Source organism: Ovis canadensis, chromosome 3, assembly GCF_042477335.2.
Source record: "Ovis canadensis isolate MfBH-ARS-UI-01 breed Bighorn chromosome 3, ARS-UI_OviCan_v2, whole genome shotgun sequence".
NCBI lineage: Eukaryota > Metazoa > Chordata > Mammalia > Artiodactyla > Bovidae > Ovis > Ovis canadensis.
Genome location: NC_091247.1, coordinates 174,019,768 through 174,043,642, shown reverse-complemented (window position 1 = coordinate 174,043,642; position 23,875 = coordinate 174,019,768). Strand labels below are relative to the sequence as shown.

Genomic DNA, 23,875 nt, shown 5'->3' with positions numbered 1-23,875 from the left:
GTTTCTAAAAAGCCAGGTAACTCTTAAAATGACAATTAAGTTTATTTACATTGGAATTAAAAAAAGGAAATGTGATATATTTCAGGCTTCTTTAACATTATTTGGAATATTTGAAAGTGTACAAGTAATCAATATTGAGGATTAGAAGTTCCAATGTTTATAGTTTGCCCTCCATATCCATAGGTTCCGCATCCAAGTGTTCAATCGTGTATCAAAAAATACTTGAAAAGAAAACATCCAGAAAGTTTAAGAAAACAAAATCTGAATTTGCCATTCACTGGCAACTCTTGACATATCATTTACATTGTATTAGGAATTATACATAGAGATGATTTAGTTTATAATACGCAAATACTGTGCCATCTTACAGTGTTTTATATGAGGGATTTGAGCATCCATGGATTTCAGTCTCCACAGGGAAACCAATCCCACACAGGTGCATATCAAGGGATGAGAAACAGCTGTATTTTTATACCATAGCCCTAATCTATTAAATGTGTTTTAAATGTTTTTTTAAAAAACTATTAAGTGATAATTATTTTTATCTGCATGATTCTGATGTACTTGGATATTTTAGACATCTTCAGAACTTGAACTTGGCACATTGTTGCTAAAGTGTGTTTCCCTAATATAAAAGTTATTAAGTAGCCTTGGGAATTGTTTTGTGTTATAAATGCAGCTTGCCTCTACTGAAAGTATCCTGCAGGAAGCTACATCCTCCATGTCTTTGGTGACCCAGTTTGAGCAGGAAGTAGCCACCCTCCAAAGAATCATGCATGACATTCAAACCAGTGAAGAGATGCTCACCCAAAAGATGAAAAGCCTTAATGAGAAGTTCCAGAATGTTACAGATTTCTGGAAGAGAAGCCTAGAAGAAATGAATGTTAATACAAACATTTTCAAATCAGAATCAAAACATATACATTCTCAAGTCACTGTCCAAATTAACTCAGTTGAACAGGAAATAAAATTGCTCACTGAAAGGCTAAAAGATTTGGAAGATAGCACAGTCAGAAATATTAGAACTATACAGAGACAAGAAGAAGAGGATCTTCTGCGAGTAGAGGAGCAGCTTGGCTCCGACACAAAAGCGGTGGAGAAGTTAGAGGAGGAGCAGCATGCTCTCTTTGCCAGAGATGAAGACCTGACTAACAAACTCTCCAGCTACGAACCCAAAGTTGAAGAATGCAAGACACATTTGCCGACGATTGAAAGTGCTGTTCACTCTGTTCTGAGAGTCTCTCAGGATCTGATCGGGACAGAAAAGAAAATGGAAGACCTGACCCTTCAGATGTTTAACATGGAAGATGATATGCTGAAAGCAGTATCTGAAATCATGGAGATGCAGAAGACCCTGGAAGGAATTCAGTATGACAATAGCATATTAAAGATGCAGAATGACCTGGATGTTCTCAAAGGAAAAGTTCACGATTTTATAGTATATTCAAGCACAAGAGAAAAGGGGACTCCAGAAGAATACAATCTAGAAAATAAAGAAAGCGATAGTGATTTCTAAATGCACTGCATTTATTCTGATGAACCACACTATTATGCACACGCTGATTAGCTCCAGGCTTCTGAGTTATTTCCATATGCCTCACTTCATCCTAAATTATTAGAAAGTAAGTGAGACACCACAAAAATGGATTATCCAAATAATCAAACCTTATCTTTTTAAGCAATAAAATTTTTCATTTTAACCATTTTAAATAGAGATGTTTTAAAAATGTTTCTCTGCTTTTTTGAAGTATATACTTAATATTTTTAAATGTTTTTCTGATAATTGTGTATCTGCTCAATCTCTCAGATGTGTCCAAATCTTTGTGGCCCCATGAACCGTAGCCCACCAGGCTCTTCTTTCCATGGAAGTTTCCAGGCAAGAATGCCGAAGCAGGTTACCATTTCCTATTCCAGGGAATCTTCCTGACCCAGAGATGGATCCTGAGTCTCTTGTGTTTCCTTCGTCGGAAGGCAGATTCTTTACCACCTGCACCCCTTTCTAATAGTTATCGGACATTATTAGGAATTTCATCTGTTATATTGGACCCAAATATATTACTGTTCCTAGGAGCTATTGAGAGGTGTTCATGTCCTTACTCAATGACCTCAGTTTGCTATTTTTCAAGTCTTAATGTCTCTTCCTTATACCTTTTCTGTCACCTGAAAAAGTGTCGCACTGACCTGATCTTACCATCAGGTTGATCAGTAATGTGTTTGCCTCCGCCAGTTCTTAATTTCTGTTGTAGTTTACTTCAGGCTAAGAATCCAGACAATTTTGTCCAAAATAAAACATGCCTGGGGTGCTTTGCAATGAAATGATAATGCACTTTTTGGAAACTGAGGAGCCTGGGAAACATTTTTACTTTTTGTTAAGGTTCTAAACTGTTACAGATAATTGTAAGAACTTTTTTCAAAAAGAGTAAACCTGTTCTTTTTGAAGAATTTCCCTTTGAATTAAGTGTGGATCCTTTGAAGCATGGACTTTGGGAATATCTTTGTATACCTTTATTTTTTTTAAGGTTCTAACTGTGTTACAGACTCTTGAGTTTGCTTAGTACATGATCACTAGATAAATTACTTATAATAAAAATATACCAGTAAACCTGTGGCATATTTTAAAGAGGAAAAAGCAGCAAAATGAGAAATAATGTGATAATTATGGCAATTAAAAGTATGTCATTTAGAGTCCCCAAACCAATCACCCAACCAAATTTGTTTCACGCAGTGATTTTATTTTTTTATTTGTATTTAAATTAATCTTTATCGGAGTATAGTTGCTTTATAATGTTGTGTCAGTTTCTACTGTACAGCATACACAAAATTTTAATTTACACAAAATTATATAATAGAGTCACAAGGAATAAAACATGGACATATTGAAGTGAAATTAAGGGGAGGCCTAGACAGATTTTTGCAATAATGATAATCAGAAACATACAGGTATGGGGGAGCACATAAGACTTTTATTGGTAAACTAATGTATCAAGACCTATGGCTGATTCATGTTGAGGTTTGACAGAAAACAACAAAATTCTGTAAAGCAATTATCCTTCAAGAAAGAAAGAAACTGAAAAAAAAAAGTGTCCAAGGTTGGAGTTGAAAATTGAGTTAATTTTCAAAAATTGCACACAGAAGTTCTTTCTTGTTTCTTCTTGCTAATAACCAATTATAGTCCCAGTTTTGTAATGCAATTTCAGTGGAATTAGTGAAAGCAGTCAGTTACAAAAGATAGGTGTGGTTAGGTGGTTTTATTCTGTAAATTTGTACATTTGTGGAAAAGTTCCAAATGAATGCTACATTGGGATTAGGAAGATTTATAGTAGACAGCCAGAAAAGTAAGCCTGAAAGAGTGCTACTGTTAAGGAGCATAGCATTAATTTCTGGAATCTTAACATTAAATTTCTTGACTTCTGAATGTCTAAATTCTTATCTGTGTGCGCTGGTAAATTATATTTGTTTTCCTTAATTTCACACTCATAAAATAGATTATAAAGTTAGCCAAAACTGTTTCGTTTCAGCCTCCATCCTGCCAGGACAGATATGATCTCTTTCACTCTTCAGTTTTATATATTTACCTATTTTTTGGCATGTCACCAGATATGATACATCTTTATTATTAACTGGAATATCTGTCATAGTGATGGTTACAGAAAATAAAATGGAAATAAGGTGGTCACTGAGCTCTATAGTGACAGTTACAAGGAATATGAAAGCTACACTTCTGCAAGTATTTCCTGAGAAAATATTGTGCACATGTATGTACACACGTATATATTCCTTTCTTCAGGTGTTTTCCTATTAAAAAGTGTAATTATAGAGATTTAAATGTACCTAATTTGTCTTCCTGTGTTTCTTAAATTCATTTATTTAACACAAGAAAGTGAAAGTGAAGTCGTGTCTGACTCTTTGCGACCCCGTGGACTGTAGCCTACCAGGCTCCTCTGTCCATGAGATTCTCCAGGCAAGAATACTGGACTGGGTTGCCATTTCCTTCTCCAGAGGATCTTCCCGACCCAGGGATCGAAGCCGGGTCTCCTGCATTGGAGTCAGACGCTTTAACCTTAAAATTTCCGAAAGTTCCCTAATGTATCAGATATTAAGCTACATTATTAGTCTTTCCTTTAAGGAAGATTACCATGTTCTGAGACACATTTTTGTATCTTTGTAATTAATAATAAATTTTATATTAGTTTCTTCTAGAATACTGTCACTTTTTTCATTAGCACATATAAATCACTTATAAAATAAGCACCTAATTTTTTTTAAGTTTAAAAGTGAATTTGGGGGGACTCTTTACCCCCCTCAATGTCTATGCTGAGAGCTGCTGCTGCTAAGTGGCTTCAGTTGTGTCTAACTCTGTGTAGCCCCATAGACGGCAGCCCACCAGGCTCCCCCATCCCTGGGATTCTCCAGGCAAGAACACCGGAGTGGGTTGCCATTTTCTTCTCCAATGCATGAAAGTGAAAAGTGAAAGTGAAGTTGCTCATTCGCCGACTCTTAGAGACCCCAAGGACTGCAGCCCACCAGGCTCCTCTGCCCATGGGATTTTCCAGGCAAGAGTACTGGAGTGGAGTGCCATTGCCTTCTCTGTAATAAATCCTATTTGTTTGCAAAAAAAAAGTGTATTTGTAGTAATAGTTCCTTAAATTTTGTGTTAAGATGAGAAGCTATTGACTAACGGTGAATTTTTATATTTTACAATGAAAATTGTTGATTTATTAGCCTGTATGGTTTGATAGAAAACTAAATTTGTAAGATACAAAGTTAATGTTTTTGGTTTGGTTTTTTTTGGGGGGTCGGGGTGGGGGCGGGCTATACTGTGTGACTTTTGGGAAATCTTGGTTCTCTGACCAGGGATTGAACCAGTGCCCTTGGCAGTGAAAGTGAGGAGTCCTAAACCACTGGACCACCAGGGAATTCCCAATAACATTATTTTAATTTTAATCTAATTGTAGGTCTTTGTATGACTATAATCTTGAGCAAAGATTATTATGATGTTGTTATAAACCAATGATGCTCCAAATTCACCAAACACATTTGGTGTGCTCTGCAAATTCACCCAGCATCTGTTTCAGTTCAGCTATGAACTGTTAATTTCACACAAGTCAAAATGCTCCATCCCGGCTTTACAGAGCAGAGGAAGACAGAACCAGCCTTCTGGAGCCTATTGTGTGTTCCACTGCTAGAAGGCCTATGGTCCATCATCATCCTAACAGCTCTGCATATTGAGTACCTACCTGTCCCTGTCCCTGTCCCTGTGCGAGGCGCTTTGCATGTGTTATTGCAAATTCTCACCACAGCTTTGCTAGCTAAGAGACCCCTTTTACAAATGAGGAGGCAGATCAAGATTCCAAATCTTACAGTCTTGCTACTGAGTCTGTCCAACTCCAGAGGCCATTCACCTCCCATTGTACCTGCTGCTGTTCAACCAAGAAGGAAAAGAAGAAATCGGCTATCCGTAGCACTATCTTGAGAATTCAAAAAGCTGTAATTCAGCCAAATGTGTTCACCACTATGTTGCCATTAAACTATATATAAGTCCCTCAAAAGTTTTAACTGTGACCTAAAATTATGTGGGCCTTGGGTGTAAGAAGGAATCAGTAGATGTTTAGGAAGACTGAGAAAGCAGTGGAAGAGAAAAAAAACTTTAGACTGGAATCTTTTAATCTAGGCTTTGCCACTAACTCTGTGTGTTTTTGGGCACTCTGGGAGCTCAGTTTTTTAATTTGTAAAATGGGGAAATTGTACCAAATAATTTCTAAAATCTCTTCTGGCTTTACAGTGTACAAAGTCAGTCATTCAGTCATGTCCAGCTTTTATGAACCCATGGACCATAACCCATCAGGCTCCTCTATCCATGGGATTCTCCAGGCAAGAATACTGGAGTGAGTCACCATTTCCTTCTCCAGGGGATCTTCTCAACCCAGGGGTTGAACCTGGGTCTCCTGCATTGCAGGCAGATTCTTTATTGTCTGAGCCAGCTGGGAAGCCCCTTCTGGTGTTAAGTGGTTTTAAATTCTAGAGATCAATAAAATTTCCAGGTCTCTTAGTATGGTTCAAAAATCCTTTAGCAAAGTTTTTGGAAGGCTGATTGGATCCAAAGATCATTCCCTTGACTCATGTTGCTTTGGCTTGAAGATTAAGACAATGTTTAACATTACAGGGCAGCATCTAGCTGCTTCTTGTTTAATCGCTAAGTTGGGTCCAATTCTTAGCAATTCAATGGACTGTAGCAGGCCAGGCTTCTCTGTCCTCCACTATCTCCTAGAGATGTCCATAGAGTCAGTGATGCTATCTCACCATCTCATCCTCTGTCACCCGCTTCTCTTCCTGCCCTCAATCTTTCCCAGCATCAGGGTCTCATCCATTGAGTTGGTTCTTCTCATCAGGCGGCCAAAGTATTGGAGCTTCAGCTTCAGCCAGTCCCTCCAGTTAATATTCAGTGTTGATTTCCTTTAGGATTGACTGATTTGATTTCCTTGCAGTCTAAGGGACTCTCAAAAGTCTTCTCCAGCACCACAATTTGAAAGTATCTAGCTTAGTACCTTGTTTATGTGATAAGACTAGGAATATTAGTAAATATTTAAATTACTGGGTGAATCTTTTGAGCTGCTGATAGACTCCAACTCTTCTGTTCATCTTAGGCAAATAGCTTAAACAAGCCATTATGTAATAAACATAATTCAGTGAAGTAATTTCTAAGCTATTCCTATACTGTATTGAGTTTCTATTTTAGTGAAGACCAATAGAAGTTCATAATATACTATTTTAAAGCTGACAAGTGAAACAAAGAAGCTTACTAGCAGTTTCTTAATGATCTAATACTTCTAAGAATAAAGTTAGCCCTTTCTAAGATGTCTTCATTGTTTAATACTGTTAAGTTATATCTGCTGCTGCTGCTGCTGCTAAGTCGCTTCAGTCGTGTCCGGCTCTGTGCGACCCCATAGACGGCAGCTGACCAGGCTCCGCTGTCCCTGGGATTCTCCAGGCAAGAACACTGGAGTGGGTTGCCATTTTCTTCTCCAATGCATGGAAGTGAAAAGTGAAAGTGAAGTCACTGAGTCGTGTCCAACTCTCAGCAACCCCATGGACTGCAGCCTACCAGGCTCCTCCATCCATGGGATTTTCCAGGCAAGAGTACTGGAGTGGGGTGCCATCTACTCTACCAGAATAGGTACTTTAATAAATGATAACCTAGAATGAAGTAGATGAAAGCAAGCCTTCTCCTTTCACCTTTGAGAATGTCTTTCAGCAAATATAATTAGTTGAAAAAATTTCCCCTAAAAAATAAAACTTAAGGTTTTGCAACTACTGCTTGACTTCCTTCCTAGCTGTGGCTATTTGCTACTGTCATACCCACTGTAACATTTTCACAATCTAACTTCTTTACCAAGATTTTTTAAAAAAGACCTTTGGGCCACCTTCCCCACCACTAATCAACACTGCCTAGAACTATTGAGAATCATCTTAAAATATATTTTGGAACCAAATATATATGATGGGGCAAAAAGGGGATATTGAGGCTTTGAATTAACTTTTTTACTGCCCCATTTCAGCTTGTCATTTCTTTGCAACTATATGACTGCTCCTTTTTTAAGCCTCCATAAAAATAATATTCCAAGCATATTAAATATTTATTTGCATTAAGTAGAATTAAGGTAATGTTACCAAAATAACTCTAGCAGATTACCTGAGTGAACCAGGCAAATGCAATTTAAGAAAGATAATTCATAAAAAACATATCGAAGAAATACAATTATTTTGGGGAAAACTTGCTGACTTTAAACTGGCATATTTTTAAAAACAATTTTTCAGTCTGCATATTTGGTTTTTATTCCTTATTTTTTCAGAATTTTAAATAATCTATTTACATTATTTTTATTTCCCAAACTAAGTGACAAATTTCCTGAAAGCAGAAACTACTGATCAAACTAGTACATATCAGCACAGTAAATGTTGCTGAATGAAGCTGGTTTTGATTTTTAGTAGGAAACTATAGACAATTTCCGTGGTCATGTATGGATGTGAGAGTTGGACTGTGAAGAAGGCTCAGTGCCGAAGAATTGATGCTTTTGAACTGTGGTGTTGGAGAAGACTCTTGAGAGTCCCTTGGACTGCAAGGAGATCCAGCCAATCCATTCTGAAGGAGATCAGCCCTGAGATTTCTTTGGAAGGAATCATGCTAAAGCTGAAACTTCAGTACTTTAGCCACCTCATGCGAAGAGTTGACTCATTGGAAAAGACTCTGATGCTGGGAGGGATTGGGGGCAGGAGGAGAAGGGGATGACAGAGGATGAGATGGCTGGATGGCATCACTGGCTCGATGGACCTGAGTCTGAGTGAACTCCGGGAGTTGGTGATGGACAGGGAGGCCTGGTGTGCTGCAATTCATGGGGTCACAAAGAGTCGGACACAACTGAGCGACTGAACTGAACTGATAGACAATTTCCACTTTAAAACAATGCTTTCCTAGGAAACAAGCTGAAAGTTAAATGTGCAAAGTTGAACAACTGACTCTTAATGTTATAAATGGAATTCCTTTTTTCAATGTAATCACAATGTATATCTGTTTGGACACAGGCTTTGAAAATATGTTTTACATTTGTTAATTTTTTTCTTCATAGTTTAGCACACAGCACACAGGCATAAGTTAATCTTCTGATTGAAACTTAATTGAAGCCTGACGTGTTTTATTTTTTAATTAAATAAATTTGGCATATAACTGTGTAACTTTAAAGTGCACAGCATGATACTTTAATATATTTATATATTCAGTCATCAGAAGGAAGGATATCCTGCCATTTATGACAACATGGATGGATTTTGAGCATGTATGTTTTAATTTTCAATTTTGTATTGTTCAGGATACTTACCCATCTTATCACCATAATCAGCACTTCAATTTGCCCCTTTTCCTCTTAACTTTATTAACTAATAGCACAATGCAACAAAACTTCAAATATTCAAAATACAATAAAATAACTCAGCTTCCCCCAAACCACTATATAACACATATACACAACAACAACAAAAATAACAACTTGAAGTTTTTCCAGGCAGTTGTGTGGCTCAAAATGGTCATCAGCTAATGTGTCCAAGTTAAACCAAAACAGTTTAGAGACATCAATTTTCAGTGGATGGTGGGGAAGGATGGTGGCACTGAAAAACCAAAAAGGTGAGAATGACTTGTATTTGGAATCATGGAATTTTAGAACCTTGGAGATAATTGTTTCTTTATTGTTTTGTTTTTACACATCCATCATCTCTATTATTTAACTACTGCACAGAGTTGAAGCCACAGCTGAAGCTGTGCTCATCTTTATGTCCCTCAGACTTCACATGCCTAACAACATACTAGGAACTTAGAGATCACTGCTGCTGCTGCTGCTGCTGCTGCTGCTGCTAAGTCGCTTCAGTCGTGTCTGACTCTGTGCAACCCCATACCTACCAGGCTCCTCCATCCCTGGGATTCTCCAGGCAAGAACACTGGAGTGGGTTGCCATTTCCTTCTCCAGTGCATGAAAGTGAAAAGTGCAAGTGAAGTCGCTCAGTAGTGTCGGACTCTTAGCAACCCCATGGACTGCAGCCCACCAGGCTCCTCCGTCCATGGCATTTTCCAGGCAAGAGTACTGGAGTGGGTCGCCATTGCCTTCTCCAGAGATCACTAATTAAATGGAATTAGTTCAATACCCAAAAAAAGTTTTCATGAAAGTAATTCGACAATAAAGTCCCTTCATTCTGGCACTTGTTATACCTACAAACTTGTGTTTCAGAGGTCATGTTGTCTTGATCCCCCCAGTTTATTTTTAATTAATTTCTACTGAAGTATCATATAGTTGTAATAGTTTCAACTATACAGCAAAATGCATCAGCCCCTTTCCTCCCCTTTGGACTTCCTTCCCATACAGATCACCACAGTGTAGAAGGCAGAGTTCCTTGTGCTGCACAGCATGTTCTCATTAGTTACCTATTTTATACATAGTGTCAGCAGTGTTCAGTTCAGTTCAGTCGCTCAGTCCTGTCCGACTCTTTGCGACCCCATGAATCGCAACACGCCAGGCCTGCCTGTCCATCACCAACTCCTGTGCATCGAGTTAGTGTTGCCATCCAGCCATCTCATCCTCGGTCGTCCCCTTCTCCGCCTGCCCGCAATCCCTCCCAGCGTCAGGGTCTTTTCCAATGAGTCAACTCTTCGCAGTGTATGACCTCTCAAATTTACTACAGCTCATCTGCAGGAGGGGCCTCCCGGATGGCTCAGACAGTAAAGAATCTGCCTGCAAAGCAGGAGACCTGGGGTCTATCCCTGGGTCGGGAAGATCCCCCGGAGAAGGGAATGGATACCCACTCCAGTATTCTTGCCTGGAGAATTCCATGGACAGAGGAATATGGCCAGCTATAGTCCATGAGGTCACAGAGTCAGACACGAATGAATGACTAACACACACACACACACACACACACACACACACACCTATGTACAGGTGGCTTCCTCCTCCCTTCTCCAGCAACTGAAAAAACATCATTGTCCCTCATTTTGTCTCTATGCTGAGGACTGAAGGTGCAAAAAGAACTGGAAAATGCCATTTGTAGTAACATAAAATTTCTTTAATGTTTTCCTTCCTATTCATTAGCAATACACAATGCATCTTTTACCAAATGCTTTCCAGAAGAGTAGTAACTTTATAGTTTAAAATGTCGCCTAAAATTTAAGTTGTATCTTAAATGTTGAGTTTTTAATCAATTATTCTGGTACTATATTTTCTTACAGTGTCAGAAGTCTGAAGCTATCATAGAACAATTGAAGGCTTTTCAAACAATTACTCATCTAAAGCATCTACAGGAAGAAATTTATGAAGTGAAAACCTGGTCCAGCAGGATAAGTGAAAAGCAGGATATACTGAACAACAATCTGACGACTGTTTCTCAAGATGTTGCAAAAGTAGACCAAAGTACAGCTTCCATGGCAAAAGATGTGGGTCTCAAGATTACAACAATTAAAACAGACATACGACGTATGTCAGGTTTAGTAACTGATGTAACATCATTGACAGATTCTGTACAAGAACTGGAAAATAAAATAGAAAAAGTAGAAAAAAATACAGTCAAAAACATAGGTGACCTTCTTTCAAGTAGCATTGACCGAACAGCAATGCTCCGAAAGACAGCGTCTGAAAATTCACAAAGAATTAATTCTGTTAAGAAGATACTTTCTGAGCTACAGGGTGATTTCAACAAGCACACAGATAGGTTTTTAAGTTTAGAAAGTGACAGAGCGAAAGTCCTGAAGACAGTGACTTTTGCAAATGATCTAAAACCAAAGGTGTATAATCTAAAGAAGGATTTTTCCCGCTTGGAACCATTGGTAAATGATTTAACACTACGCATTGGGAGACTGGTTACTGACTTACAACAGAGAGAGAAAGAAATTGCTTTCTTAAAAGAGAAAATATCTAATTTAACAACAGTCCGAGCTGAGATTAAAGATATGAAAGATGAGATAAAACACATTTCAGATATGGATTAGACTGAAATTATTTAGAGTAGACTGAAATAACTCTTTTTAGTAGGACCTCTGTCATGTTATAAAAAGACTGACAGCCAGAAATAATGAAATTTTCGAGTAAATATTATTTTGTAGTAGGTTCTATTTTGTACAGTAAAAATAAAAATTTGTGAAGGACTAAGCACTTGATTTCCCAAAATAAATGTGCTAAAACATGTTTAGAACTTTATACAAAACGTGTTTGCAACTTTATATAGCAAGGACCTTATGCATTCCTCTTATATACAAACTCATGCATTTACATGCATGCATGCATGCATACTAAGTTGCTTCAGTCCTGTCTGAGTCTTTGTGACCCTATGGACTATAGCCCTCCAGGCTCCTCTGTCTGTGGGATTTTCCAGGCAAGAATACTGGAGTAAGCTGCCATGCCCTCCAGGGGATCTTCCTGACCCAGGTATCAAACCCAAGTGTCTTACATGTCCTGCATTTGTAGGTGGGTTCTTTACCTCTAGCACCATCTGGGAAGCCCATGTATGTATGCACACACACACAAATGTACACACACTCATGGTCTGCCAGTCTAGCACTGGGAAATCAAGATGAGGCAGGATCTGAATGCCCACTTGCTCTCACTGACTGCCAAGGAGCATGATATGTGAAGTGGGGTCTTATCTGGAGAACTGTCCATCACGATCAGGGCTGTAACATGCATTATCCATTTAGAGTCAGCAAAACCATCAGTAGAAAAGTCACAACAACCAGGGAGCTGCAGGAAAAGAATCATGTAGACCCTCCTGGGTCCTTCATGGCTGTAGGAAATAGGGAAAGGGCACCTAAAATGAGGTAGGGAAGTGGCAACTCAGAGTAGGGTTTGGGAGGTGGGGGCAGCGTACATTTCAGAGGGCTTGCCAAGTCTCATACAGAAGCTGCCCCAAAGCAGCATGACTCATGTATGGTGTTGATGTGACCAGAAGTGGCCAAAGCAAAGAAGGGAGTTCTAACATTTAAAATAGCCTTACAGGTGACTTCTCTGGTGGTCCAGTGGTTAAGACCTCACCTTACAACGCAAGGGGTGAGGGTTCAATCCCTGGTCTGGGAGCTAAGATCCCACATGCTCCTGGCCCTCCTGGCCGAAAAACCAAAACATGAAACAGAAGCAATACTGTAACAGATTCAGTAGACTTTAAAAATGGTCCATGTTAAAAAATAATTAAAACAGCATTACATTAGCATGAGAAAACCCAATCTCATCTATAGAGGCAGAAAATAAATCAGCAGTTGCCTGGGAAATATAGCTTTTTAGAAAAGCAAATTTTGAGGGGTGAAAGATATTTATTACAATATCTTGATTGCAATGATGGTTTCATAGATATATACTTGTGTCAAACACATCAAATTGTACTCTTTAATAAATATGTGCAGTTTACTGTATATCAGTTATTCCTTCATGAAGTTGTGGGGAAAAAAAAAAGGTACGATACAGGGAATTCCCTGGCCGTCCAATAGTTAGGACTCTATACTCTCACTTCCCAGGGCTGGATTCAATTCCTGCTCAGGAAACTAAGATTCCACAAGCCCCATGGCACAGCCAAAGAAAAAAAGTACAATATAATAATCTTAAAAACAAAAATCACCCACAAACATTAGCTTCAGTTTCAAATGCCTAGCATGAACAGTATCTAGATGTATACAGCTAATTACCTCAAAAGGATGTTTATGCCTTTTTTTCTTCCAGTTTTACTGATATATATTCAACATGTAGTACTGTATGTTTAAGGTATACAGCATAATGATTTGACTTACCTCATTAAGTGATTGCCACTTTTTAGTGAACCTAATTACCTCATGTAAACATAAAATTAGAGAAATAGAAAAATGTTTTTCCTTATGCTGAGTACTCAGGATTTACTCTTTAACTTTCATATATAACATACACCAATGTTAATTGTATTTACCATGTACATTACATCATGTACATGTACAATATAAGTGTGTACCATTTGAATACCTCAATCTAATCCCCTCTTCCTACCCGCTCCCCCACCACCACCCGATACCAACAAATCTGAGCTCTGACTTTGTCTTTGAAGTAGAATTAACCTGCAGCACTACATACGTTCCAGGTCCGCAACAGAGTGATTTTTCTATATATTTCAAAATGCTCACCGTAAGTCTAGTTCCTTCCATCACCATACAAATAACTACATTTTTATTAACTATATTCCCCACCCTACATGTCATACCCATGACTCACTTTGTAACTGAGTTTGCACCTCTTATTAATCTCCCTCTTAGTTCTCTCTACTTCCTGCCAACTCCATTCCGTTTATTTAGTCGCTAAGTTGTGTCCAACTGTTTTGTGACCCCAGGGACTGTAACCTGCCAGGTTCCTTTGTCCATGGAATTTCCCAGACAAGAGTACTGGCATGGGTTGCCATTTCCTTCTCCAGGGGGTCTTCCCAACCCAGAGGCTGAACTCGTGTCTCCTGCATTGGCAGGCAGGTTCTTCACCACTAGGGCCACCTGGGAAGCCCTTCAGTACAGCCAACCTGACTGTTGCATGCACGGCACTTTCAGAGTCTGTAAAAACCACTCATGAAACCTTAGTTACTTTCTAGGAAATTCAAGATACATGAACCATATCAATGGTGAGATCAACATCTCTATAACTTCTGAGGATGTGAAGTCAAGGCTGCCATGCAAAAGAGAAAATGATTCAACAGGTAATACCTGAGGTAAGGGCTGTTGCAGTTCAGTTCAGTTCAGTCGCTCAGTTTAGGAGTAGCTAGTTATTAAGATATCTCGTTTGATGTATCAGGAGAGGCACTAGATTCAACGAAGCTTGAAATCAGTTTCTTATCCACATTGTATCTGGGATTTTTAACAATTATTTTGTGAATTATCTTACAAATAATAAAAATATTGTGTAAAAAATTACATAATTTAACTTTAAACTTTTTATTTTGTATTGGGGTATAGCAGATTAACAATGTTGTGGTAGTTTCAGAGGAACAGCAAAGGAACTCAGCCATATATATATACACGTATCCATTCTCCCCCAAACCCCCTCCCATCCAAGCTGGCACATAACATTGAAGATTATATAATTTGTGCTAAAGAAACAACATATAACTCTTAATTTGGCAGGAAGACTGACTGCCATGCACCAAACTTGAATATTGTGGACACTCCCCCAAATGGTATCAAAACAGTTCATAAAACTTTCACAAGATACAGATTTGGTTAAACTGTAACTTCAGTTTCATTGTATCTGTTACTGAAAGTCAAAGTCACTGAGTCATGTCTGACTCTTTGCGACCCCATGGACCATAGTCCATGGAATTCTCCAGGCCAGAACACTGGAGTGGGTAGCCTTTCCCTTCTCCAGGCGGTCTTCCCAACCCAGGGATGGAACCCAGGTCTCCTGCATTGCAGGCAGATTCTTTACCGGCTGAGCCACAAGTATAATTCAGCAAAAATCGACTTTCTGATAATCCAATTAAACTAGTAATCATATATACTCATTCCACTGGGTTCTACTTTGCGGAACAGAAGTTTTATTAAAACTAAATGTGAGAAAACTATGTTATTAAAATTTCCTTATTAGAATATTTTCAGCATGAATCAACTTTAAAATATAAAGTAGAAATTCATATTTTAAGTGGTCATTTTAATTGAATTTTGATGAAATGGTTTTACCTTAGTAATAGCTCTCAAGTATCTCTGAACTATAAACAGCAAGTAATTCTTGACAGCTTGAACAAGCACACTTTATGTCAATACCCACAAATAAAACCTATTTCCTCTCTTGAAAATAAAAATTTGAATCCCACAAGGCTGGCAGTGGAAATCCATCTCATGGTGAAGTTTGGCTGAACCACATACTCTAAATCCAAAGTCCGCCTTTGACTGGACACACACACACTATTCATATATATCCAATCCCACAGGCTCTTACAATGTAACTGACCCTCCTCCTAGAAAGAGGTGGAGTCAGTGTTCCTTTACTTTGAAGCTGGGATTTGACCTTCTATGACTTCAGGTGATCAAAAGTATAGTGATCACCTTGACCACCTGCTGACCAAGGTGATCACTTTCAAGACTAAGTCCTAAAAAAGACCTAGCTTCAGAGTCCTGAAATAAGCCCAGCTGCCTTTCAAGGAAAGGCTCAGCCACTAATAGGGAGATACTCAAAGAATCTCTCCTAGCCTGGATGTGAAAAACCCTTTGGAGAGGACCCCAGAGCTACCATCTCTTAACTTCAGGAGAAACCCAGAAGCAGAAGGGTCCAACAGATGCTCCTGAATTCCTGATCCACAAAAAGCTTGAGATCATATTGTCTCTTGCCAATATATTTCAGATGATTAGTCACACAACAGTAACTAATACACACTGGTGACACCAACTGTCACAGCCATCATTGCTTGAGCTCAGACTGCAGCTCTACCTTTTGACAGTTTGGTCCAAATTTATAAGCATAACCCTTCCCTTTCGTCTGCAACACAGGTAAAATAAAGACCGGAACCTTAAATTAAACCTGGTGATGATAATATACAGAAGTTTAATATGCAGTAAGATACACTTGTTTTCTAAACTTAGTTCACTGATCCGTATTACATGGGTTTGTAGTTAAGAACATTTCTCTTGCTGTTTAGACTGCTTAGAAGTTTTTTCCTGAGGTCCCATCTGCATAATTTACACAGGGGCTGCAAACTCAGATTATTATACCCAAAGGCCTCAAAGTAAAATGTTATCAGACTTAAAAACAAACTTTATTGTAGACTAGGCTTTACAATTCCTAGCCAAAGACAAGGGGAAACTTAGTAGTTTTTAGAAAAATCAGTTTGGGTTTAAATCAAATTACAGATGCATGAATATATAAAGTGCTACTTTCTCAAGAGCATTCACCTAATCCAGTTGTCAAGTAAGTACCTTTGTGAAAAACTATACTGAAAATAGTTTAAGGTAAACTTTCTGTAACTCAGAAAGTCAGATTTGTGCAAGGACTATTAAGTTACCTGAAATACTTTTTAGCTATCGATAGCTTTGGTGTTTTAAAAACTATCATTCTCAGAATTAGCCTAATTTAGATTAAATTATTTTACAAATAAATAAGGATTAGTAAACTAGGATTTTTAGAAGTATACTAAGTGTTGTAAAAATTTGATTATATACTGAAATGTGTTGGTCAAAATAATAACTACAAATGAATATTTATCCATATTCAAATTGAAGTTAAATCAAGTTTTTAAAAATTTAGGGCATGGTTCTTAAAAATGTAAGAACTCTCTCGAGTGACCAAACTTGAGACATATGACAACTTACAAATAGGGATCATAGTATTCAACCAACCAACAGTAAATTATTTTCCTTGAGGTTTTAATGTATGCATAATTCTTTCCACCTTAGAATTAATTCTTTAGCTTTAAAAATAATTATCAAATCACAGACAAATCATGTACAGTTGGGTTTATTTCCACATTAAGTTTGAAACTCTTGTTTTGACAAGAGTACTACAGTAATTATATTAGGAATAGACAACTTCCCACACTGTCAAATATATAAAAGTTCCTTCTGCATTTTCCTCAAACACTGATCAACACGCAGATTCAGTCCATATTTGCTTTCATTTATCTACTGAGTGTACCCAAGCTTTTTCTTCAGAGATTCTGGCATCTCAGGTGGAGGAGGGCGAGGGAGCCTGAAGTAGACCTTCACGGAGTCATAGATAAACCACTGTAGTGCAGTCAGAGTGCCAATCATGATGATACGGGCAAAGAGTCCCTTCCATACTCCTGGATAAAATATGAAATGTAAGTGAAAAACATACTCCCAAGTGTTACTCTTTCTTTAAAGGGGAGGAAACAAATCCTACCTCTAAATCCAAGCCTCTTGAGGACCTGAGAGGCACTGCTACCCTTCTCTTTATTCAACACGGACACCACGGAATCAGCAGGGTGAGAAACAATGGCACAGAATACTCCAGCTGAAAAAAAGTCAAGACAAATGACCCATTATGGAGTCAATTAAAAAAACTTTTTTCACATGACAGCTGACAACCTTTCCATGAGTAGCAGAATTTTATGTTTTTTAAAAAACCGTATTTTAGAGCAAGACTGACAAATTATAAAGCAGTCTATCCTATGTAAAACAGAACCACCCTGCAAGCTATATTCAGATTTTAACCAACTTTCTCTTGTATTAAAAATTTGTTCTTGGAAAAACTAACAAAAAAAGGTGTAGCAGTGAAGTCAATACATTCCCAAGTTTAATTATGACATGCAAACCACAAAATAATTATTTTAGGAACTAATTAGCAAGTATTTATGAGTATATCAAATGCAATAGAAAGGTAAAACTTCTTTGGAATATTTTTCCCTCACAAAAGAAGTCAAGAATGGAACTGATTCTTTGTTCTTCATTTCACAAACATGTTCTAAGTAGTTCATACCTATGTAACCTGCCACAAATGTGACAACCAGCTGCTCTGGCTTTGAACATTCACTTCGGGGCTTGGGAACCACAAACTTGTACAATGCTTCAACAGTACGTTCAAAGCAGGCAAACTTCATCATGGTGTATGGTATCTGTCTCATCCAGAGAGGAGCAACTCCCTTGTAGAACCTAGGAAATCAGAAGACTTATTTCACTCAGTTGCACATATTCATCTAGCAGAGTTTTTCATTACTAACAGAAGTGTCCGCACACCAGTCGAGTCCTGATAGTAAAAAATGGCAGCACAATTGCATGTCATTTCTATCAGAACCTAAGACTAACATGCAGGTATATTTATCTTACATGCCAATGACTCAAGCACCTTTGACTATACAACCAAAAAAGTTGCTGGATGTTTCTTTGACTGGAACTACAAGAAACCAGAAGTTTACAAGTAGAACTCAGCTCAAGACTGGCATCCACAAAGGTGGATCTAAGGAAGCATGTGTGGCCTGACCACATACCAAGTCTTAACGGTGAACACAGATGACAGGAATTCTAACAAGGGTACTTTCCAACCCCTGAGTTGAGAGTTAATGTGCTAACAAATACAGTTTTATCAAATGAGTATTTTATACTACATATTTAGGCAAATGTTTACTTACGCCTTTAAGCCTTCTTCCTTATACATTTTGGGAGCTGCATCCCTCAGAGTGTTAGCATAACCTGGTTGGGTTTGAATTCGAACCTTAGCAGCTTCCATAGGAGCCAGAGCAATGTCAGCAAAGAATTCAGCACTGGCAGAGGCAGCCAAATACAGTGATGTGCGCCACAGATAGGCATTCTCCTGAATGAAGAAACACAAGGAGGAACATGAATTGCTGTTGCATTGGCTGTTCTCAGTAAGACACAGTTCCAGAAAATGGTAAATTTCAGGTATTTTAAGTGTTTCTCTATCACACAGTCCACAGATAACACACACCACTGAATACTTCTCAGTATTTAGTGTTTACTTTGCACACCAAGAACATCTAACCAGTCCATCCCAAGGGAAATCAATCCTGAATATTCTTTGGAAGGACTAATGCTGAAGCTGAAACTGCAATACTTTGGCCACCTGATGCAAAGAACTGACTAATTTGAAAAGACCCTGATGCTGGGAAAGATTGAAGATGGGAGGAGAAAGCGACAATAGAGGATGAGATGGTTGGATGGCATCACCAACTCAATGGACATGAGTTTGAGCAAGCTCCGGGAGATGGTGATGGACAGGGAAGCCTGGTGTCCATGGGGTGGCAAAGAGTTGGACACGACTGAGCAACTGAACTGAACATCAACCATAGTACACTGTGAATATTTTTAAACTCAAATCCAACTTCCTTGAAAAGCAGCACAGCATTAAAAAGAAAAAGCACTGAAATCTAGTGAAATGCAGTTTATCTTATTCTGTCTCTATTAAAATAGCCTTATGATTTGAAACATATTCATTCTTTCTGAGACTATTTTTTCAGCTCTAAAACAAGGTGGATTAAACCTTGGTCTTACCCTTTAAGTTAAAAGCTTAGAACTTTCCATTTCAAAATTAAATTACATACCTCTCCAAGCATGTTGCTGTACAAAACTTTGAAGACTTCATAAAAGCCAAACTTGCAGAGTCCCTGCATGGAGTAGCCAATGAAAGTCGGAGCCCATCCTTTGGCCAAACCACGAAAACCATCCTCTTTGAGTGTAACTGAAAATCCATTAAATATGCCCTTGTACTTTTGTGGGTCCACCTTTACATAAAACAAGAAGAAAAAAAAAATTAAATGTACCAAAGGGATAACACTTCTCACAGATAATTTTATTAGTTTTTTTCTTTTGGTTATGTAATCTCTAGTAACTATACAAAGTTAGGTAAATACAAGTTCACTCCATGTTATCCACTTAATGTCTGTAATTATCTTTGTAAATGTAACTTTTTGTACATTAAAGTCTAGCTTTCTTTCAGTGAGACTTAAGTTTTAATAGGTTATTAATTCCTATAAAAATACATAATAAAACTGACACTTTAAGAGATTTTTCCACCACCCAACTCTTCTAACAGCTTAAACATTAGTCTTAAAGCTACTTTATAAACAATATATCATGTCCACATCACTGAAATATGCTAGCTCATTAATCATAGTTTTGTGAACTTAAGACAATCAAATTAAATACAAATTAAAAAGGTACATCAACATAATTCTCTTTTGACTTAAATTCACTTTGAGACATGCATAAAACACTCTAGCAAAGGGATACTTAATATTCACTCTATTAACTAACAGGGGTAAAAATCTTATCTATTTCTGCCAGTACTATAAGGGCTGATATACATACATCACCTTCCTCTCCCTGCTAATATTTCAACTTCCTTTCTCTTTTAGGTAAGTAGACTTCTAATCCTGTTTGGGACAAATAAATTTTTGATGTTTGATTATTTTTGCTTCAATAATCCTACTTAAGACATTTTAATTGTAAATCTTTTTATGTAAGTATGCAAGAAGCTTTGCCCGCAAATTTTAAATACTCAAACACTGTCTTTTTTAAAAAATCTACAGTGTTCTCTGCCTTGATCTTATCAATAAATAAGAGATATGAAGTCACAACATACAGTACACAAAGAATGACAGCCTGCTACGACACAGAAAATCAGCAGGCCTTTAAGAGCTCTAGGCAGAATTAAGCCCAGCAGCAAAAAAGAAAAAAACATATAGCTTTATCTTAAAAGAAGTATTTCTTGGATTTAAAACACTAAAGTAAAAATCTTACTGAGTAAAAGAAATTTGAGTTTGGTTTCCTACTAAAATTTCTGGCAGTTGTAATGTCTTCAAATTCTTCTCACTTGTGAAGTCTCTTAATATTATTTGGAATTAAGTCATACACAAAAGAGATGTTCAGTGTTGTCATCTCAATACAAACCTGCATACGGCATTTCACTAAATCCAGAGGAACAACAGCAGTGTGTGTCAGACCACAACTTAAGACCCCACCAAAGCCACACAGTGCATAAAACTTCGCGGAGCCATATTCACAACTGTACTCTGTAATAAGACAAGACACACCATGCATTTTAATATAATACTCATGTTACTGGTTATCAACTTACCTCCTGGACAGTTAGGTTTCCACACAGCTTGTTAGTAGATAACAGCCATGCTTCAACAATGTTTTATTTAGTCCAACATGCAAAAACAAACCTGCATCCTGCATTTAACCAGATCTAGAGGAACCAATGCTGTATGTGTTGTGCCACAGCTAATAATTCCTCCAAGTCCACAAAGGATAAAGAATCTGCCAGATCCATAGTCACAGCTATACTGCTCTGTTTGATTGAAAAAAAAGAATCAAATAAGTATTTCTTCAGAGATGACTAAGGCCATGGAAATGCAAGAGAAACTACATTTCCTTGTGAAAAAGTACAATCACAACTTAACAGCTCTGGCCATGGTTTACAAGTAAACAAAGATAATTTTCCACCTGGTGTGAACACGAAATCCACCGCCAAAATCAAAACAATCGTTTAAAGATTATGAAGGTTCTTATCTGTGAGATACTATCCCTCTCTCATTATGCCATATTAATTTTAAAGAAAGTTTTCTACATCATTAATAGCTCTTCCAATTAAAACCAAACTTCAGATTATTACTGGCTGATAAGAACACATTTCTGAGGTACAAATCAAACTCAAATCGTATAAAAGCTTGCAAACCTCTTACCCCAACCACTAACCAATACTATTCCCACTTATGGATTCCTATAGTGTAAAACTAGATAAGCAAATTTCTCCAGTCAAATACATTTACTACACAAATGACCACAGATTTAACTTTCTAAATTGAAGGACCGATGGATCATGTAAAGGTTTTTTACCCACACTAAATCTTTATACAGTTTACAAGCGCAAGGTAGGTAACATTTTCAGTACTCTTCCTGCAATTTGGTTTTCAAGTTTCTCTGTATATACACTCCACTGGGATTTAATACACAAAGGATTAAAATAAAGTTGTGTCTAAGCATCAAGAAAACCGAGATGATCAAAAGTATTCCTATCAACTCTTTATCTCCTTTCTGTAGTCTCTCCAGGGCTAAAGCTCAGGAGCATTAAAAAAGACTCAGCTATCTCAGGTAGCTTGTGTTTACTAGTATGAGACTCCGGGAACACCCAAGGGAGGGAATAAAGGAACAACTAAGGGAGGGAGTACTTTTAAGAAAATTAAAGCAAAATCAAAGAACAGATAATACAGTTAGAACTACTGCGGCCAGAAGTTAGGAAGAAGGCTTTACCCAATACTTTGTCTGCTGACCGAACGGGCTCACCGCGGAGAAGAGAAGGAGCTAGTCACGGCCTCTGAGCTATCGAGGACGTGGAGGTCACGGAGGGAACAGAGCCTAGGCCCTTCCACGTCCTTGAGGAAGAGCCAAGGATCCGACACCCGGCTGAGGGCGGAAAGGGCTGACATCCTCGGACAAAGCAACTGGGCTCCGTCATGAAGGGCTGACGCGTCCTTCCCTGTCCTCCAGGCCGGGCCAGGCCACGAAAGCCGAAGGGCCACGAGTATACCTCCCGACCGTCTAGGGACAGGGTCTGACCTCACCTTCTACAGCCGCGGCTGCCAGGTTGCGGGAGCGGCGGGGTGGGCCCGGGGGCCCGGCGGGGTCGCTGCGGGGCCCCGCGAGACCATCATGCACCAACTGCAGATGAGGCGCGTTGAAGGGGTTCGCCCGCGCCAGGTGTACCACGGACGAGTACATCTTCCTAGAAGAAGAGGAAGCGGTGGTGAGAGGAAAGGTCAAAAGGGCTGGAAGGCCCGCCAAAGTCACCTGCACGCTGGGAACCCCCACACGGGCCTGGCCTCTTCCCGACTCCGCGCCCTTGAAGAGGTCACAGCGGCCTCCCAAAAGGAGGAAGTCCACCGCGCCTACAGCCAAAGGAGCACACCACCCGGGCTCTGCTCCCTGCACCTTCAGCGGGGAAGGCCAAACCACACTCACTCCCTAAGATGGCGAACACACAACCGGTCTCTCGGAAAGGCTGCAGCTCACAGAGGCCGAACGTCCTCCGGGCCTTTAGATCTGTGCCCTTCGCGCGTCGTCAGCGCGACGCACACAGCGCGTCACTACCGGCAGATAGCACCCATTGGCGGAGAAGAACGCAGAGGCCTTAACGTCATCGCGTTCTCCTAGCAACCCTATCCCCGCCCCACTCGCCCCAGCCCTTCCGGCCCGGCCTTTGCGCAGGAGGGTTCATTCTGCGCTTGCGCGCGTTCCGGGCAGGGTTTTTGAGCTGTGTGGGAGCGTGTTTGTGACCTTCTTTTTTTGTCCCTTCACCTTCAAACGTCTCTCTGGCTGCCGTTCTTTTCATTTAAATGAGTCCCAATGTAGTAGTCACTTTAAAAAAATGTGGATACATGATGATACATTATTTCGGTGTTAGAATGTCACTACAGTATTTTGTGTCACAACTTCTGCCATTACGGTACTTTTTTTTTTTTTAAGTTGCATCCATTGACATTACACATAGACTTTCTGCATTTTCCATCAGACTTTAGGAAAGTATTTTAAAAGGAAACGTGTAATAAGAATTCTTAAGACTGCTTGCTGCTTCATCACAATAGTGTATATAACATATAACAGCACTGGGGCTTCCCAGGTGGCAAGTGGTAAATGCTTGCCAATGAAGGAGACATAGGAGACTCAGGTTCTATCCCTGGGTAGGGATGATCTTAAGACATGCCCTGGAGGAGGGCATGGCAACCCCCTCCAGTATTCTTGCCTGGAGAATCCCATGGATAGAGGAGCCTCCTGGGCTATAGTCCGTAGGGTTGCAAAGAATCCAATTGGAGCGAAGTGACGTAGCACGCAAGCACGCACATGATAGCATTAAATAAATTATTTTTAACAAGTGGGAGT

At 38.9% G+C, this 23,875-nt stretch overlaps 2 protein-coding genes and 1 non-coding gene across 7 annotated transcripts in view; 1 reads left to right on the top strand and 2 right to left on the bottom strand.

Moving 5' to 3' along the window:
• IKBIP (IKBKB interacting protein) overlaps positions 1–14,448 on the top strand; it is a 29,243-nt gene extending 14,795 nt beyond the window's left edge. The window contains exons 3-4 of one of the 3 annotated variants that reach the window (XR_011256029.1): positions 680–1,622; positions 1,808–4,763. Coding sequence is in view for 2 of the 3 variants with exons in the window: in XM_069585130.1 (XP_069441231.1) it covers positions 680–1,516 (837 nt within the window). In the remaining variant the exon portion in view is untranslated. Of the gene's footprint in view, positions 1–679; positions 4,764–10,768 lie in introns of those variants that run through there. The other 2 variants (XM_069585131.1, XM_069585130.1) reach the window with 2 other exon arrangements.
• Positions 14,449–16,960: 2,512 nt separating this feature from the next.
• Positions 16,961–23,167, bottom strand: SLC25A3 (solute carrier family 25 member 3). Of its 3 annotated transcripts, none has more exons than XM_069585132.1 (8): positions 22,958–23,167; positions 22,561–22,721; positions 21,163–21,287; positions 19,537–19,716; positions 18,607–18,788; positions 17,958–18,130; positions 17,382–17,492; positions 16,961–17,301 (listed from the first exon to the last, which is right to left on the bottom strand). In XM_069585132.1, the coding sequence occupies exons 2-8, from the start codon at positions 22,715–22,717 to the stop codon at positions 17,141–17,143; spliced, it is 1,089 nt and encodes a 362-aa protein (XP_069441233.1). In that variant the 5' UTR covers positions 22,718–22,721; positions 22,958–23,167; the 3' UTR covers positions 16,961–17,140. The 3 variants fall into 3 exon arrangements, with proteins under 3 accessions (XP_069441233.1, XP_069441234.1, XP_069441235.1); XM_069585133.1 differs by lacking the exon at positions 21,163–21,287 and adding an exon at positions 20,885–21,006 and having other exon boundaries at positions 22,958–23,156; XM_069585134.1 differs by having other exon boundaries at positions 20,885–21,287; positions 22,958–23,073.
• On the bottom strand, positions 18,202–18,449 carry LOC138438494 (small nucleolar RNA SNORA53). Its single transcript, XR_011256419.1, has one exon. It is a non-coding gene; the product is annotated as a small nucleolar RNA SNORA53 (small nucleolar RNA).
• Positions 23,168–23,875: the final 708 nt, after the last annotated feature.